Source organism: Monodelphis domestica, chromosome 2 (assembly GCF_027887165.1).
Source record: "Monodelphis domestica isolate mMonDom1 chromosome 2, mMonDom1.pri, whole genome shotgun sequence".
Classification (NCBI taxonomy): domain Eukaryota; kingdom Metazoa; phylum Chordata; class Mammalia; order Didelphimorphia; family Didelphidae; genus Monodelphis; species Monodelphis domestica.
The window spans coordinates 221,101,824-221,120,314 of record NC_077228.1 but is presented as its reverse complement, the minus strand read 5'-3'; the positions used below and the strand labels follow the sequence as shown (position 1 = coordinate 221,120,314).

General features: G+C 35.8%; 1 protein-coding gene across 7 annotated transcripts in view; it reads left to right on the top strand.

The window, feature by feature from the left end:
- Positions 1–18,279, top strand: part of KCNJ16 (potassium inwardly rectifying channel subfamily J member 16) — a 166,512-nt gene extending 148,233 nt beyond the window's left edge. For 6 of the 7 annotated variants that reach the window (XM_007482720.2, XM_056817220.1, XM_007482719.2 and 3 more), the window contains one exon: positions 14,718–18,279. In XM_007482720.2, the coding sequence (XP_007482782.1) occupies positions 14,784–16,052 (1,269 nt within the window). In that variant the 5' untranslated portion in view covers positions 14,718–14,783 and the 3' untranslated portion in view covers positions 16,053–18,279. Of the gene's footprint in view, positions 1–14,014; positions 14,142–14,717 lie in introns of those variants that run through there. The other variant, XM_056817221.1, reaches the window with a different exon arrangement.
- The last annotated feature ends 212 nt before the right edge of the window (positions 18,280–18,491 follow it).

Sequence of the window (18,491 nt, the reverse complement as noted above, 5' to 3'; positions counted from 1 at the left end):
ATATATGGGCTTATTCACAATATTTGTTCAACACAATTATAGGGGAAAAACAACAGAATTTTAAAACTCAGTACATTTAAAATAAATTCAATCAACCTTCAGTTCAAGCAGAATAATATTCAATCCAGTAATATATGAACTTAAAATCACAAAGTTAAACCTTAAACAAAACAATGCAATAGAATACAGAGATTTTTTTATAAACCATTGGAGTCTGAAATGCCTTAGAATATAGCCTTTAGTCTCTTCAAAGTTCCTTGGGGTTTTTTTTTGTTTGTTTGTTTTTCATTATCCATTTAAATGTCTATTGTCCGAAGGTAGAGTAGTAAAGGCTAGGCTACGGGGTTCAAGGGATCCGTCCAGGGCCCCATAGCTGGGAAGCATGGGAGGCCAGATTTTAACTAGAGACCTCCCATCTCTGGGCCTGGCTTCCAGTTCGCTGGGCCACCCATTTTCCTCCCCAAAGTTAAAGTTGAATCTTTGGGCTGAGTCTGCTCCCAGACAGGCAGGTAAAATCAATGAAATTGCCAGAAGAGTCAAAAATCCTTTTAAACAGCCCATTGCTATTAAGTTTCTGTTTGAAAAGTCTGTTTCTTTTCTCTAGTCTTTTCTCTCTTTCCCTCTGATCCCCCTGTGGCCAATACCCCCAGCCACATGGAGGCTTAGCCTAAGGGAAAATTACCCCGTCTCCTTTCCCTCTCTTCTCTCCCCTCCACCCACGTGGCCAATACTGTTACCAGCTGGTCGCAATGAGTCCTGAGTGATCTGCTCCAAGGATCTGGGTGATGAGCTGGCTGGGGTCACGCTTGTGGGTCTGGGGCGCAGAAATAGGCAGGCAGCGGCTGGTGAGAGGCCAGGAGCAGGAGTGGCTGCGGGCGTGGGCAAGGCCGGGACCAGGTACCAGGTGAGGACGATCAGGGCTGCAGGCTGCAGGCAGGAAGCGGCAGGGCAGGTCCGGAGCCTGTAGCAGCTTTGCGAGGGTAGAAAACCTTGGCCAGAGAGATATGGCTCAAAAAAAAATTTTTTTTTTCTAGGTACTAGATATTAAAACTGAATTTAAGATCAGAAAAGAAATCAGAAGACTGAAAGTTCTTTTTTCCATTAGGTCGCCAACTGTAAAGTTTAAAATTTAGGGGAGATGGGGAGACTGAGGCAGGTAGAAATTAGTTTCTCTCTGCAAGGAGTATTATATTTTTTAGAGGTTTATTAAAGGTTAAAGATTAAAAATATACAAGTAAGAAACATGTGCCTAGGCCAGAGGCCTAGACAAATAACCTCACATCACGCAATAGACGCTCCTGCTGCAAAACGGCCATCCAAAAGCCCCTCAAAAGCCTTTTCCTCCGTTTAAATCCCTTCTCGATCTCGGCCCAGGTGAGATTACAAGGCATTCTGGGGAAGTGGAGCAAAGGCTCATGGGGATTGTAGTCCTGTATTTGAGTCTATTTTTTACAATGGTTAATGTGGGTTCGCCGGCTGCTTCTGACAGAGGCAGCAAGTTCTAGTTGCTTTGGTGTAATGCCAGTCAAGTTTGACTTTAGCTGATCTTTGTATCTTTTCTTTGGTCGGCCTTGTTTCCTGAGTCCAGCTGACAGTTCACCATAGAATAACTAACTGTCTTGGTATTCGCTGTGGGTCCATGTGGATGACGTGTCCAGACCATCATAGCTGGGTTTTGAGGACCAGGACTTCAATGCTGGTGGAGTTGCTCTGTCGAAGACTTCCTGATTGGTGATTCAGTCCTGACATTGGATCCTCCTGATTGACCGGAGAGAGTGTTGGTGGAATTGCTCCAGCTGTTTCATGTGCTTCCTGTACAGTGTCCATGTCTCGCAACCATACAGGAGCGAGCTGAGGACCACTGCGTTATACATTTTGAGCTTCATCACAGTGCTTACACCTCTGTTTTGGAGGACTTTGGAGAGCAGCTGTCCGAGTGCCTGGCTGGCCTTTTGGATCCTAGCATTAATCTCGTGGTCTAGGGACCCATCATTGGCCATGGTGATGCCCAGGTACTTGAAAGTGTTGACGTTAGAAAGCAGTGTGCCATCGATTGTAATGCACAGCTGGTTAGTTGGCCTCCCTGGTACAGGTTGGAACAGCACCTCTGTTTTGCTGAGGCTGATAGTCAGGCCAAACAGTTTTGTTGCGGTATAGAACCTGTCCACAATGGTTTGAAGATGATATTCTTGGTGGGCCATGAGAGCATAGTCATCTGCAAAGAGAGCTTCTAGGATGAGTCTCTCTGTTGTTTTTGTTTTTGCAGTCAGGCGGCAAAGGTCGAATAGTGAGCCATCCAGTTGGTATTTGATGTACATGCCCAGGTCTAGATCCATCACAGAAATTCTTAATACTTGGGTGAAGTATAGGTTGAATAGCACTGGAGCAAGGACACAGCCTTGTTTCACGCCATTGGAGATGTTGAAGCGATCGGAAGTCTCTCCACCAGATAGGACTTCCCCTGTCATGTCGACATGAAAGAGTTGGATCAGTTTGACGAATTTTGCTGCACAACCCGAGCTTGCTAAGGATCACCCACAATGCATCCCTGTTCACTGTGTCAAACTCCTTTGTCAGGTCTATGAAGACAATGTAGAGACTCAGGTTCTGCTCAAGGCATTTTTCCTGCATTTGCCTCACCATGAAGACCATGTAGATGGTGCTGCGATCTGGTCGGAAGCCACATTGTGATTCAGGCAGGTTCTGCTCTGAAACAGATGACAGGAGTCTGTTCAGTATAACACGGGTGAGGATCTTTCTAGCAGTGGAGAGTAGTGAGATGCCTATGTAGTTGTCACAGGCTGCTCGTGCGCCTTTGTTCTTGTATAGGGCTACAATGGAGGAGTCTCTGAGTTCTGGGGGCATGTCTTCCTCTTCCCATATGCTGGTTAGCACTATGTGGAATGCCTTGAGCCCCTTTCCATTTAAGGCCTTGTACACCTCAGTTGGGATCCCATCTTTATTTACCGGGTGCCTAGCCTGCACTCATTTGTTTAATGGCTTTTTGGACTTCCTCTATTGAAGGAGGGACGTCAAGTTGTTCAATGGTGCGGTTTTGGGGGATCTGGTCAAGGGTGCTTTGGTCGACTGAAGAGGGTCGGTTGAGAAGCTGACTGAAGTGTTTTTTCCACCTGTTGCTGATGCCTTTTTTATCTTTTATGAGAGTGTCACTGTCAGATGATAGCAAGGGAGTGGTGGTAGGTTTTAATGGCCCATAGACAGTCTTGAGGGCACTGAAAAATTGTTTGTAGTTTTTCGTATCAGCAAAACGCTGGATTTCTTCTGCCATTTTTTCCCACCATCAGTCTTGCATCTTCCTGATCTCACACTGTGCTGTGGCTTGGAGAGACTTGAATCTGTCCTTTTTAGGAGCAGAGTTTGGGTTATTTTGCCACTCCATAAAGGCTTTGTTCTTTTTGCTCAATAGGTCTTCAATAGCAGTGTTGTTCTTGTCGAACCAGTCCTGGTGGTTGCGTTGTTTGGGGCCTAGAACTGCCTCTGATGTTTCCTTCACTGTGTCTCTGAACTGGTTTCATTTCTCGGTTGAGCTTCCAGTGAGTGGTCCCTTGGCAGACAGCTTGTCGTCCAGGCAGGACTGGAATGTTTGCAAGTAAGATGGATTTCGAATTCAAAGAAAATTCATTATCTCTTTCACTAAAACCACTCTTCCAAATTTGTTACTTATTTCTGTCAAGGGGACAGAAGTGTACATCCTTGGATTCATTCTTTACACTTAAAAAAAGTGTTGTTGTTTTTATTTTTCCCGGATCAAATGTTGATACAATTTCCAATAATTGTTCTCTGCCATTTTATTATCCATGATTTCTTCTTCCTTCTCACCTCTACCCCTTCCTTAAGATGGCACAAAATGTGATATAGATTATGCATTTGTTATCATGTAAATATTTCCACGTTCACCATGTTGTGAAAGAAGATATATATATATATATATATATATATATACACATATATAATTTATACTAGAGAAAAATTCAGTAAGGAAATAAAGTGGACAATGGTATTCTTCAATCTGCATTCAGATTATGTCCTTTTCTTCTATAGCCATTAAAAGCCTTTTTCATCACAAGCCCCTTGGAGTTGTCTTGGATCAGTGCACTGCTGATAGTAGTTGTCATTCCATTTGATCATCATACATTATTCCTGTCAATATGTACAACATTATCTTGGTTCTGCAGCCTTCACTCTTAATAATTTCCCGTATCCAACTGGTTGCCACATTTTATCTTCTTTTTTCCATATTTCTTCCATACATCCTTTTCCCTTCTTGTATCAAAACTACTATCATTTAGGTCCTCAACTTTATTATGGGATATTGCAATAGCCACTGAACTAGACTTCCTCTGCTCTCTCAAATCTCTTATCCAAATTGTTGCCAAATTGAAATGATTAAAACATACATCTGAACCATGGAACTCTCTTGCTCAAGAAGTTTAGTGGTTCTATGAAAGCTGAGATAAAATATGAATATGTTTGGCATTTGCCATTGTTTGTCCTTTATTTTAAAAAGGATTAGTGACATCATGGGATGCTATCTTTGCTTGCAAGTAGATTAGATTTAAATAACGCAGAATTGCCTGAAGTCTAACCGCACTTTCTTCTAGTCTTCTAGTGGCAAGACAAAAGTCACAATAGCTGGCAATGGTCCAGAATTCAATGGATAACCTTGGTATCTTTGATGTGTGACCAAACTCTCAGGACTCCATAGCACCTGCTTCAATTGACTTCATGGCTGTTGGAACAAATTGTTCTCATCTTCCTATTCTGCTGAGAAAAGTTACCACATGCTTGGGGTAGACAACTCCCTTATTCACCATTGGGTTTGAGACTTGTCAGTTACTTTCATTTGTCATTTAAATACTTTCAAAATTTATTGTCAGTCTGTCTTTTCTTTCTCAAACACTGTAGTCCTGACACATTGACCTATTTGCTATACAGTATACCTAACTAGTTGTATACTGCCATTATGTCTTTGGTTGAACTATCTGGCCCCCAATGATTTTTTGCTCAAGCATCACCTCCCATAATTCAGGAGATAGCACCCACTTGTTCACTCCATTGTTAGTGATGCTTGAAAAAACATTCTCAAAAAATAAAATTAAATTAATGTAAAAATAAAAAATCACCTTCTACTCATTTTTGTATATGTCTTATTTTACTTGGCTGTGAACATATTCTGTCTCTCCAAAAGTCTGCAAGGTCCTTAAAGGAACAACCATTTAGTTTTTGTCTTTGTTTTCCTCTTATGGGTGCTTAATAAATGCTTGATCCTCTGCTGAAATTTTACTCGAAGTAAAACAAAGGTAATTCATAAACTAATATATTCATATGTTCCTTCTGAAAAAAAAGTAGAGAAGCTAAAGAGTAAAAATGTTCATGCCTAGACTTTCTTCTGTGCAGAGGTTTTTGCTTCCCTTCCCTCCAATTTATAACTCAATTTGCAGAAGGTGATAAGTGGGCTTAACTTAGAACTTGGCTGCAGGACTATAAAAAGCTATTATTTATCACCTGAAATGTTATTCAATTTTGAATGCAATTACCTCATTTATATTCACTTTGGGGCAGGGTATATGTCCTACAGTTTTCATATATCCCATACCATCATTTATTTGATATTTCATGAATATAAGCTAATAATTCAACAAAAAAAAATTGTGGGAGATGTCAATATATTATTCCAACCTGGCTCACCAAATTGTCGTTTAGACAATTTCTGCCATGTCTCACTCTGTGATCCTAATTGGGATTTTCTTGGTAAAGATACTTGGAGGGGTTTTGCCATTTGCTTTTCCAATTCATTTTATAGAATTGGAAGTCCATTTTATAGGAAATGGATATGAACAAATTTAAATGACTTGCCCAGTGTCACATAGCTATTAAATATCTGAGGCTGGATTTGAACTCAAGTCTTCATCACTCCAGGCTCAGCACTCTATGGTCTTGCTACTCACAAAATTACATACTATTAATGACTTCTCAAAAAATAATATCATTGATGTTAGGCCCTTTACAGGAGTTGGAATAGAGTTTCTAGGAATATCTTTCCTGATAGAATCATTTTGAGAAATCGGGGCCTTATTTTAAGGTAAGAGGCTTATGAAGTGTTGAATGTAGGCTCCTTACTAAGAAGGATAATTTTTTTTTTTGTCTTCCTATACTAAGCACATAGCACAGTACTTGAAACATAGTAGGTACTCACACAATATTTATTGCACTTAAATGGACTTCAGATAGATCAAGTGACTTGAATATAAACCCACATCTAATAATTTTTTCATATCAGTTTTTTAAATCTAGTTCTTCTAATTTTTATTCAATTAATTTATGTTAAAATGTGAATGAATCATGCTAAATAATGTCTATCAAGGGCATTTGCATTTCATTTTTTCCTTGACAATATTAGATCCCTAAATTTAAAAAAAATTTGTATTTCAAGTCATAAAATCACAGATGTAGAGCTGAAAGGGACTTTATAGTACATTGAATTCAACTACCTCATTTTAAGATGAGGAAACTAAGGCACAACAAAGTTAAATTATTTTCTCAGTCACACTGCTAATAAATATATGAGCTAGGATTTTTTCCTTCCATATTACATGTACATACAATTTTTAATAATCATTTTCTGACAGTTCTTGATTCATGTTCTCTCACTGTCTCCTACTCATTACCTTTCCCTAAGACATCAAGTAATATGACATAAGTTGTATATGTGTTATCATACAATACATATATCAATGTTCATCATGTGAAATAAGATACAGATAGCTTACAACAGAGAAAATTCATGGAGGAAATAAAGTGAAGAATATGTGTCAATCTGCATTCAGATGCTCTCAGTTCCCTCTATGTTAGTAGATAGCCTTTCATCATCAGACTCTTGGAGTTATCCAACATGCTTACATTGCTGATAATAAGTAAGTCATTCATAACTAATCTTTGTATAGTGTTCTGGTTCTGCTTACTTTAGTATGCATTACTTCATAGAAGACTTTCTAGGGCTTTTTGTGATTACTTCATTTGTCATTTCTTATGGCACAAAAATATTCCTTTGCAAGCACATACTACAACTTGTTCAGCTATTTCCCAGTTGATGGGCATTCCTTCAGCTTCCAGTTCTTTGCCATGAGCTAGGATTTAAACCGGACTTGAACACTCAATATCTACAATGTCATCTTACTTCTTTCTGACTTCCTTAAAGTCACAACATTACCGTTTATAACTTGAACAAGAGGTTTAGAAGTGTTAGTGTTCTTTATTTTAATTTTATTGAAACATTTAAAAATTATTGAGATCCATTATTTTTTATCACCTACATTTTCTGGTGTTTTTTCCTTCTCTTTCTCTTGTTGCTCCTTCTCCACCTCCCAGAGAGCTATTCAATTAAACAAAGAACAAAAATACAAATTGCCTAGACTAACAGAGGAAGAAATAGACTACCTAAACAACCCCATATCAGAAAGACAAATAAAAAATAATAATATGCATACAAAATAGATAGAGTAGATAGAAGTTAATCTCAGAAGGAAGAAACTGGGAAACAGAAAGATCTTTTTTTTTTTCCTAACCAAATCCCAAACGTGATATATATATGTATATATATATTTTTTATATATATATACATATATGTAGTTTCATTGCTCTGTCTTTTGTTATATTCTTAATTCTATTATTTTTAGGAATGTCTATTTCTCTAAAGAAAGGCAACTAGGTAACTCAGTGGACACAATGCTGGACCAGAAGTCAGAAAGGCTCATCTTCCTGGCTTCAAATCTGGTCTGACACTTACTGGGAGTTTGACCCTGGACAAGTCACTTAATCCTTTTGTCCTCTATTCCTTCATTTGTAAAAACGAGCTGAAGAAGTAAATGGCAAGAAAACCTTAAATGGGTTCATAAAGAGTTGAACATGACTGAAACAACTGAATAACAACAACAATTTCTTCAAGGAGCTCCTAAAAGAGCATATTTCAGTTATTATTCAATATATTGCAGTAGCCATTCATGTGGAGAAATTAGACATCTCAATGATCATTCAAACCCTGTATCAAATGCACTAGAACAGATAGAAATGTATGGTCAAAAGTGAAAAAAAAAAAGAAAATAGTGTCAAGAACTAAGAAACTATTGAAACAAAGGAGGGTAATTAATCTTCAGAAAATATGCAACAACTTTCAGAAAGTGGGCAAATTGAAGACTTGTTATTAATTCCTTTCTAGTCTGGCATAAGCTTCTTGAAGTTGAAAGAACAGGGAGAAATAAAGTTTTTGGCATTCTTTTAAGCTGATGAATAACCCTTTGGGGGGAGGTGGTAGAAATATTGGGACAAAAGGAAATTTTTAGTAAAGGAACTCCCTTTTTCATTAAAAGCCATAATAAAATCATTATTAGAAGAAAACTAGGGAAATATATAAGATCTGGATATTTCCATAAGATTCAGAAAAACATAAATCCAAAATAACTATTTGAGGGATTTCCTTACTTCTACTGGATTCTTGCAGTCTTGTTCCCATTAAGGTAGTAATAGATTTTGACAAATATATTGATAGACTGGAAAGCAGAATAGTTCTAGAATTACCCAATACTTTTTAATATATAGTTTATATTTACATTCTGAAAATTGCCTTTACCTATTTTTTATCATTTTATCTGTTGGGGAATATATTTTTTTTATTATTTTTATTAGTTCTCTATATTTCTTAGATATCAGACTATTCATCAGGAATATTTGATAGAAAGGCTCATTCCCAGTTGACTGCTTCATTTCTTATGCTTGTTGCATTAATTTTGTTAATGTAAATACTTTTACCTCAGGTTATAAAAACTGCAATCAACTTTATCCCTTGATCATGAAGACTTTTCCACTGACCCAAACCTTATAACATTTATATGATTTCTTATTCTATTTTAAAATATGCTTTGATCTTTAATAATAGAGCTATACATCTATTTTTAGTTTGCTGTGGTTTATGATATAAGATAATTTTCTAACCATAATTTGTTTTTTATTGCATTCCCATTTACCTGCCAATCTTGTCAAATGAAGACTTTTTTAGGTAATTAAAATTTGAGGTTTATCAACACTAACTTATTAAGCTTATTTATTTCTTATTCTCACATAGTTCGTTCTATTGATTTGCTTTCTATTTTTATACTGCTTTCAAGTGATTTTAAAAATAATTTTCACTTCATAATGTATGTGAGGTTTCAAAGATCTAGTCCCCTTTGTTAATATATTTTCATAACTTTCTCTTATTCTCTGGATTTTTTATTGCCTCTCCAAATGAATTTCATCATCTCTGTAATGTAAAGATGTAAATGTAAATCTCTATAGAGATTGTCACATTTTGATTGATATCGTACTCAATTCGTGAATTAACTTCTGCAATATTTCCGTTTTTATTATATTGATGTGGCACAGAAATAAGCACTGAATATTTGTCCTTTCTTGAGTCATTTATTTCTCTAGTGTGTTCTTATAGATGATTCACATTTTATGCATTCTGAAGTTGTTTTTAATTAGATTATTATTGTTGGCTTTATTTTCTTATTACCAAATGGGAATATTGGTGATTTTTATGGATTTCTTTTGTAGCCTTCAACTTTATTGAAGTTATTGTGTCTTAATTAGTTTCTTTGCTAATTTCCTAGGATAGTTAAAGTAAACTTTCAGTTATAAGCAGGTTGTAATCAATTAGAGATAGCTTTGTTTCTTCTTTGACTATTATAGATTTATTATTTTAATTTATTCATGTATTATTGCTAGTATGTAGATTCTTGAATAATATAAAATAAAATCAGGTAAAGGAGGCATCTTTTTTTTTACTCCTATATTAATTGGGAAGTCTTATAGTCTTCCCTAATTAGTATGTGTGTACATGCATGTTTGTGTGTCTACCTCCAAAAAACTTTTAAATTCATTCCAGAACACTTTTGTATGTTATCATTATCATTGACTTTCATGTTGTTATTTTTTCTATGATTTTTTTGTCCTGCTTACTGGGAAAGAAGGAAGGGAGGAAGGAGGGAAGGAAGGAAGGAAGGAAAGAAAGAAGGAAGAAAGGAAGCAAGGAAGGAAGGAAGAAAGGAAGCAAGCAAGCAAGGAAGAAATGGAGGAAAAACAAAAGAGAAAAAAGAGAAAGGAAGAAAGATGATGCTTAAAAGAAGTTCCTAGTAGTCACAGAATGATTTCTATTTTATGATGTATTTTTGTCCTTTTAGTTTATCTAAAATATATATTTCTTTTAAATATAGATTAATTGGGTTAATGAGGATAAAGCCAAACAAAATGACTGATTCTTTTCTTTCCAGTGCACTATGAAAGCAATCTCAATGTAACTTAATTCCATTAATTGAGAATTTGGTTCTTATCATAGTCAACCTGTAACAAAGCCCTGAAGAGGAGTTAGGAATGACTTTGTTTTCTTTCTTCAATGAATGAATTAGTTCACTGGTGTAGTTTGAAACCAGAGGTGGAGGGGGGTGGCTAGAAACAGAATTGGGGGTGGGGGGATGAAGGGAAGGAAATGATGTACTCTATACTTTGTAGGTTTATGTGGTATGCTTTCCCAGACTCACTTGATTCATTTTCTAGTTCCCATAAAGGAAGTACTTTTTAAGCAAAAATAAACACCACAAGTTCCTAGAGCTCAGGAAGCATGTCATACAAAGAGATATGCTATATAGCAGCACTGGGTTTTTTTGTTTGTTTTTTTTGGTGGCAGTAAATGGTTAAATATTATGATACCTAAATCTGCAATGAAATGTCATTGTGTCATAAGAAATGACATAAGAATTCAAAGAAGAATGGAAAAACATATGAATTGTTATTGAATGAAATAAGTTAAATTGGGGGGAGGGAATCTACACAAATATTATAACAAGGTTTAAGATAAAAAGCAGTAAAAAGAGAGATGATTGCAGTGTAATTATATCAGTCCTAAGGAACGGTTGAGAAAATGTACTTCCTTCTGATCATTACAGATGGGGGTGGAGGGGCATGAATGTATAATACTACATAAGTTTGTCATGCATGGTTGATGTGTTGCTTTTTTCCCTGACCTTTTGCTCTTTTCAAATAAATTTTATATTGGGCAGTTTATTGTGTGGGAAATGAAATTTTCCACAAAAGTGAAAGGGAAATATTCAGAAGTAAATGTGATGAAGGAAAAGCAAAAAAAAATAATAAAGGAAAATAGAAAGAAAAGAAGAGAGAAATATTTCTTTAGGTTCTTCAAAATGTTTTTAATTATGATGATGATAAAGTTGAGAATTTAGAAATGATGACTTTAAACAAATATATCAACATTTAATTTATGTAGCAGAAACCTTCAAAGGAAACCAACCAATTAACTTTGAACTTGATGATTAAATGGCAAACATTTTTAAAAACAGATTAATTTCACCTGTGTATCTGGCTGGCACATCATGATAAATTGAGTGTTGATTAGTATGACAGTAGGATCTTCTTTACTCATCCTGCATACTAAAATTGGTTGTCATTAATTATTGTAAGTTTTTGTTTTATTAGTTTTTTATGGCTAGTTTTTTTTTAGCATACCTAAAAGGTATAGGGAATTGGGATCCATTTTTTCATTTGAACATATGTCCTTTGGGATTTTGATCTGTTAAGTGGCTGGAGGAAGAAAAGAAAAGACATAAAAAATATTATTTATTGGGAAGAGACTTGCAAGTGTGTTGATAATTCCAAAAACAAAACCACAGCAGAATGGTAATAGCTTGATTCAAAGGAAGGGAGAACAAGATCCTTTGGGCCTGCCTTCTTTTCACACTAATGTCAAAATCTGGAAAGAAACCATTCATATGTAGTAGTAGTCTCTCAGTAACCAAGGATAACGATTGTCTTTGTGCGCTTTCATCTGTGATGTAGATGAGTGTGCACAAAAACACTTGTGCGTGAAGGAAATTTAAGTGGAAAAGTCGATGCACAGAGACAGTCCCACTCTCTCCGCTTTGGAAGCCTGGGTCCAGTGGCACGAAAAATCGTTACACCTGGAGACTTCCTCAACTGCATTGGATGGCCGTGTTGTCCTTTGTGCTCCAACACGCCCTAAGCACTCCACAGTGCTTTGCTGCGTAGTCCTCTCAGCTGTTGAACCTTCTTATTGGTTTCTTCCAACTGTTCAGCTGAAGCAGTATTTACATGGTGGGTGAGCAAAGCCCTAGTTCACCAGGGGTCGGTGACGACCCGATGGCTACCCTCACAAGGTTTAGCCGGCCTGTCGAAGCCGTTGCCCGGGGTGTGGCCGCTGCCGCATGCTAGCAGCTACTGGGAGCCACAAGTGAGAGCTGGGTGTCAGGTGGGGGTCAGAGGCTGGAGAGCTGCCCTAGGAGGGCATGACAAGCCCTCCATACCAGAGATACTACTCCTCCCTGAGCACCCCTTACACCCCATTCATATGTACAGATTTGATAACTGTTAGCTAACATGTGAAGTATAAGCCTATAAAAGAGCATACTTTGGTTGGAGGAATAGCTACCTAAATTCTGAACAATACCAAAGGAAAGCCATTTTGGAGAAGAACTTCTGTTGATGGCATGAAAGAACAATCAAACAATAATTCATGATTTATGAACTATTTCTTTGCTATTTTTCACTTTCATGATGTTTGTGGTACATCTAAAAAATTGATTGTTAGAATCAGTCAAGATAAAAATAATTATAATTTTAAATATATTTCTCAATTCAAATTGCATTGGTCTTTGATAATTTTCTCATATTACATAATTGGGGTAATTGAATTGGAGTATTTGAAATAGCATTACACTTCTAATCTTTTGATGATGTCATTATAAAATGGCAGATCAAATAATTTTCTTCAACTAATGGCTTATGATAGGAATAAAATATTTCCAAAATATTTACAAGTATTATATTCCAATGAGCATTTTGGAAACCCTTAGAGCTTTTAATAACAAACTAATCATATCTTGTATACACAATTGTGCCCCTCAAAACTTCATTTTAATGCCAATAAAGGAAATGATGTAAGTATTCCAAACTGATATGGAGAAAAATACAAACAAACCTTTAATGTGTGCCTAACTGGTTTCTTGGCATGGGGAAGATTTTCAGCTTGTAAGCATGTAAGCAGAGTCCATCCCACACAAATGTTCTATCAAACAAAGTGTTTATTGTAGAGTGGGCCTGATCCTGAGACAAGGGAGTAAACTGATGCCTTTCAGTAGGTACATTAACCATTTCAGAGCACTCAGAACCCTGAGTGCTTAGTAAGAACTTGATATCTCAAACAACCCCCATCATTTTGTGCACTGGAAAAGGGTCTTTGCCAACCAGGACCTAATGGTAGCCATTTCCGTGCATGTATAGATAGACCAAAAACACAACCAAAAGTAGTAAACCATTTCCTAGGTGCAATAACTGAGAGAATTAAAACTCTCTAGAAAATTATCAATCATCTAATAGGATAACTTCTTGTTGTGTTTTCTTCCCTGATCTTGGTAGCTGAAGGGCATATATACTTTAATTTAAAATATTTATTTTCACTTTCACATGTCAAATTTCAAGCCCAGTGGTTTCTACTTGGGGGAACAAAAATTATTGATAAACTATGTTTTCTATAGTGATATTTTAATGACTTTTAAGAAATGGGAACAAGTGAGAGGAAAGAAGTAAATGGAAGTAGAATGAGAAGTTTTTACCCATCAAATTTGGGGAATTGCAGATAAACAGTCACACTGTGTGAGAGCAGAGCAAATCTGGCATGCTCCCTTTAAGAGAGAAAGATGATTAGCCACTTTGGCAAATTTTCTCCTCCCTTTCAGAAGGGAAGTGAAGAGTTGGCAGTGTCAAAATATGAGTGAGTGTGATGCAACAAAGGCAAAAGCAATTTTACACCTTACTGAAAGACGCCTGGGAGTGGTTTTACCTCCCCTAGGCTCAAGACAGGCTTCTTCAAACACGCCTAAAGGTGGATCTTTGGGAAAGTTAGCCCTATTTGAATGAGATGTGCCTTAGTACTCTGTCAGAGAATGTGCAGTGAGGAGTAAAATAGTTTCAGGAAGAGGCGAAGGGAGCAAGTCCTGCATAGTGACAAATTTCCTGTTTGATCAGCTACGGAGCCTGGGTATCTACAATTATATGTAAGTTTCAAAAGGGTCTGGAATGAAGATATTTCATGTTTGTGAGGTAATTTTTCCCTTTATAGCTGAATTTTGAGAGATTTGCCTAATAAGGAAAAATGTGCATATTGTCAAATGTAAGCTTAATATTTTGGGAGGCTTATAGAGCTATTAGATTAAATCTTAGAATAATTATATTACTTCTTAATTGTAGCTATATGGAAATATTTCCAGATATTTTTAATACAAAGGGATTGTATCATAAAGGACAGCAAAATATGTTGATCTTTTCAAGTCAGAGAAGGTAGACTTGTGCTTCAAGGGTAATATATCCTCAACAACTATGATGTTTCTTCAAATAATATATATTTATATATGCATAATAAAGTTGCTTTTTTCCCTTACTGAATATCTGCATTTAAAAAAAATTACTGGGTCAGATTACTCAACTTAAATGCATAATTAATCCTGACTTTCCCTTCAAATGAAGTTATCCTTTAGCTTATATAATGTGGTATAATTGGTGCAATAGGGATGACTTTCTCTTAGAAAGAGACCAGTTAAATAATAAAAACCTGTTTCCATCTTCCTTTTTAGATTTTGATTGAAAGCAAAGACATCAAACTGTTATCTTACTGGATGATCTGAGAATATAAGAACAAAATGAGTTATTATGGCAGCAACTATCGGATTGTGAACATGGAGGGAAATGTGCCTAAATACACTAACTATCACCCAGAACACATTATAACTGAGAAGCGAAGGGCAAGAAGACGATTGCTTCACAAAGATGGTAGTTGCAATGTATACTTTAAGCATATTTTTGGAGAATGGGGGAGTTACATGGTTGATATTTTCACCACACTTGTGGATACAAAATGGCGCCATATGTTTGTGATATTCTCTTTATCTTATATTCTCTCTTGGTTGATTTTTGGCTTAATCTTTTGGGTGATAGCCCTTCATCATGGAGACCTGATAAATGATCCAAATATCACACCTTGTGTTGACAATGTCCATACTTTCACAGGAGCATTCTTATTTTCCCTTGAAACTCAAACCACTATTGGTTATGGCTCTCGCTGTGTCACTGAAGAATGTTCTGTGGCAGTGCTTGTTGTTATACTTCAGTCAATCTTGAGCTGCATCATAAACACCTTCATCATTGGAGCTGCCTTAGCGAAAATGGCAACAGCTCGAAAGAGAGCCCAGACCATCCGATTCAGTTATTTTGCCCTCATAGGCATGAGAGATGGGAAACTTTGTCTTATGTGGCGCATTGGTGATTTTCGACCAAATCATGTAGTAGAAGGAACAGTAAGAGCTCAGCTTCTTCGTTATGTGGAAGATAGTGAAAGACGGATGACAATGGGATTTAAGGACCTAAAACTGGTCAATGACCAGATCATCCTTGTGACTCCAGTGACCATTGTCCATGAAATTGATCATGAGAGCCCTTTGTATGCCCTTGACCGTAAAGCAGTAGCCAAAGATAACTTTGAGATTTTGGTGACATTTACTTATACAGGAGATTCTACTGGAACTTCTCACCAGTCACGTAGTTCCTATGTGCCCCGAGAAATTCTTTGGGGCCATAGATTCAATGATGTTTTAGAAGTGAAGAAAAAATACTACAAGGTAAATTGCTTACAATTTGAGGGAAGTGTTGAAGTATATGCCCCCTTCTGTAGTGCCAAGCAGTTAGACTGGAAAGATCAGCAGCTGCACAACCTTGAGAAAACAACCTCAGGCAAAGGATCAGGAATGACTGAAACCAAGGTTAGACGAAGGTCATTCAGTGCCATTGCCATTGTCAGCAGTAGTGAAAATCCTGATGAAATGACCAAGACCACAGCTGATGAGAGTAATGAAACAACATATCAAAAAGCTCTCCTGCAACTAAATAGAATCTCAGTAGAGTCACAAATGTAGCCTGCAAAGGAACATACAAGTGGATTACCCCTCTACCCACAAGTTTTCTCAAGACAGCCACAATAAGGCAAGTGGCTTGAGATGACATAAAAAAATTAAATTCTTAAAAGTCAAGGTTTTTTTTGTTGTTGTTATTATACATGTGAATAGGGACAAGATAGGAGATAAGCATAATTAATGAATATAAATAGAAATTTCAATGATTTTCACAATCAAAATGTTTCAAAGTCTATTAGAAATGTACTTAGAAAGCAAAATTGGCAGGTTTTAATTGCATCTCCTTTCTCTGTGGCCATTATACAATGAAGGAGACATTGAGCAGTAAAATAATAAAAATTAGAATTTATTTACATAGTGCTTTATGATTTACAAAGCACTTTCTTGATAGCAATCTGGGAGGAAAGTGGTATAATTATAAATATGCCCATTTTACAGACAAAGAAACTAATCAGAAGGGATGAGTGACTTACCCAGTGTCACACTGCCACTAGAGAGTGTGGGAAAATGGTACTAGAATCAGAATTTGAAACTATGTATTTTGACTCCAAGCCCAGGATTCATTCTTTTCCTTCTTCTGTTTATCAAAGTGCCTAAGATACTAGTCAGAGTTAAAGTCTTGATAAGTACCATCTTATATTCTGGTGGTGCTTGCTTGCTTAGCTATAGATTGCTCAAAATTATTTCTGCTACTCACCCTGGAGCAAGTGGAAGATGCTATTTTTTTTGAATAGTTCATATTCCTTCAGATTTCCAGTAGAATAAATGTGTTTGAGGTGATGATATGAAGTTGAGGTAATTGATATACCAAAGTCTCATGAGAATCTTAAGCTCAATATTTGACACACCCTCACCTACTTTTTGACCCATTATTGCCATCATAAGCCATTTTATTCATGGAAATGATAAAGACAAGGAACAGAAACAATAAATTTAAAATTTTTATTATCCAAAAATGACAATAGGGAGAGGGGTTAAGGGGGTGATAGATGCGATGACATATAAGACTTTTTAAACTTATTCTTCAAATTAAGACATTGTTGGACGTAGTCTCATGGCCAAGGAAAATGTTGTTCTCCATATCTGTAACCACTGAATAATATGCAAATGGATGATTTGTAGATTGGAACAAATATTTTATGACTGAAGACTCATATTTTATTGGTTTTTGTGTGAAAGTTTTATTTTTTTACCTAAAAAAAAGTCAAAATTCTAATTCAAAATGATTACTGAAAAAAATTTATTCGAAATAGAATGTTTATCCATGAGAAGTAATTTATAAACACTTGAAAACTATATCTATGTATGGCAAATTAAGTGATTAAGAATTAATTATGGAGACAGGGATTGTTTTAGATTGAAATGGGGATTATCATAATAATCTTTTCTATAGTAAATCCAATTATCTAGAAAAGAGAAATATTGTAAAACTTGTAGAATACTATTATATTAAGTTAGTAGCTACCTTCGGAGTCCTCTGTAGGAATGCATTGACTGTTATGTAGAATATAATCTCTTACATTAGATTTTTATTGTCCCTAAAATTACATGATCTCATTGATGCTTCATCTAGACTAAAAGTTGATTCATATAATGTGAAATTGAGATCATCAACATAGAAACTTGTTAATTTTCAGTGCCTGCTTATAGGCCATTAGAGGTTATTAAGAAGCATAACCAAAATACCACTATTATAAAAAGAATTAAAGGAATGTGCAAGTTACAACCTGCAAAACAAATTCTCTGCAAAAATGTTGTGAAGGCTAATTTCTCTGATCCAACATTTAGAATTCTTGCTTCTTTCTTGTCTTATTGTTACCTATGTCATATTTACTTTTATAAATTTATGTGTCCAGCATTACTCATAGCAATTATGTAGGTAAATGAGCCCATGAAATCAACTTAGTTGAAAAATGACTTTTTTTTCCACACTGATTTATCTAGACAGCCCAAATTTTATCACATTTTCACTTGGGTAGAAGTTATACATTTATACTACTTGTTTCTAATGTATTTTGTTCAAAGTTGACTTATATCTCCTTTGCAAGTAAATCCAATTTTGGAACATACAAATCCCCAAATATATCCATTTAGCTTAAGTGTATTGTAAATATTATTTAAAGTCAAAACATCTATTGTCTAGTTTTTAATTTCTTAATTGATCTATCTACATATCTCAATGTGTTATGTAATAGTAAAAGCATTAAAATAAAGAAATTAAGTGAAAAAACTTTGTATATTGCTATATTTCACATATTATAAAAGATATGATATTTCTATAGTTTATGATACAATGGTATCCCATAAACTGGGAAGGTAAGGGCAGCCTGTACTGAAATGACTCCTCGGAAATGAACAAAATGACTTCTAATAAGGTAAGTGAAAATTGTCTTAATGCATTTTTTAGTGTGCCTACTGCAAGACTTGTCTAACATGAAGTTA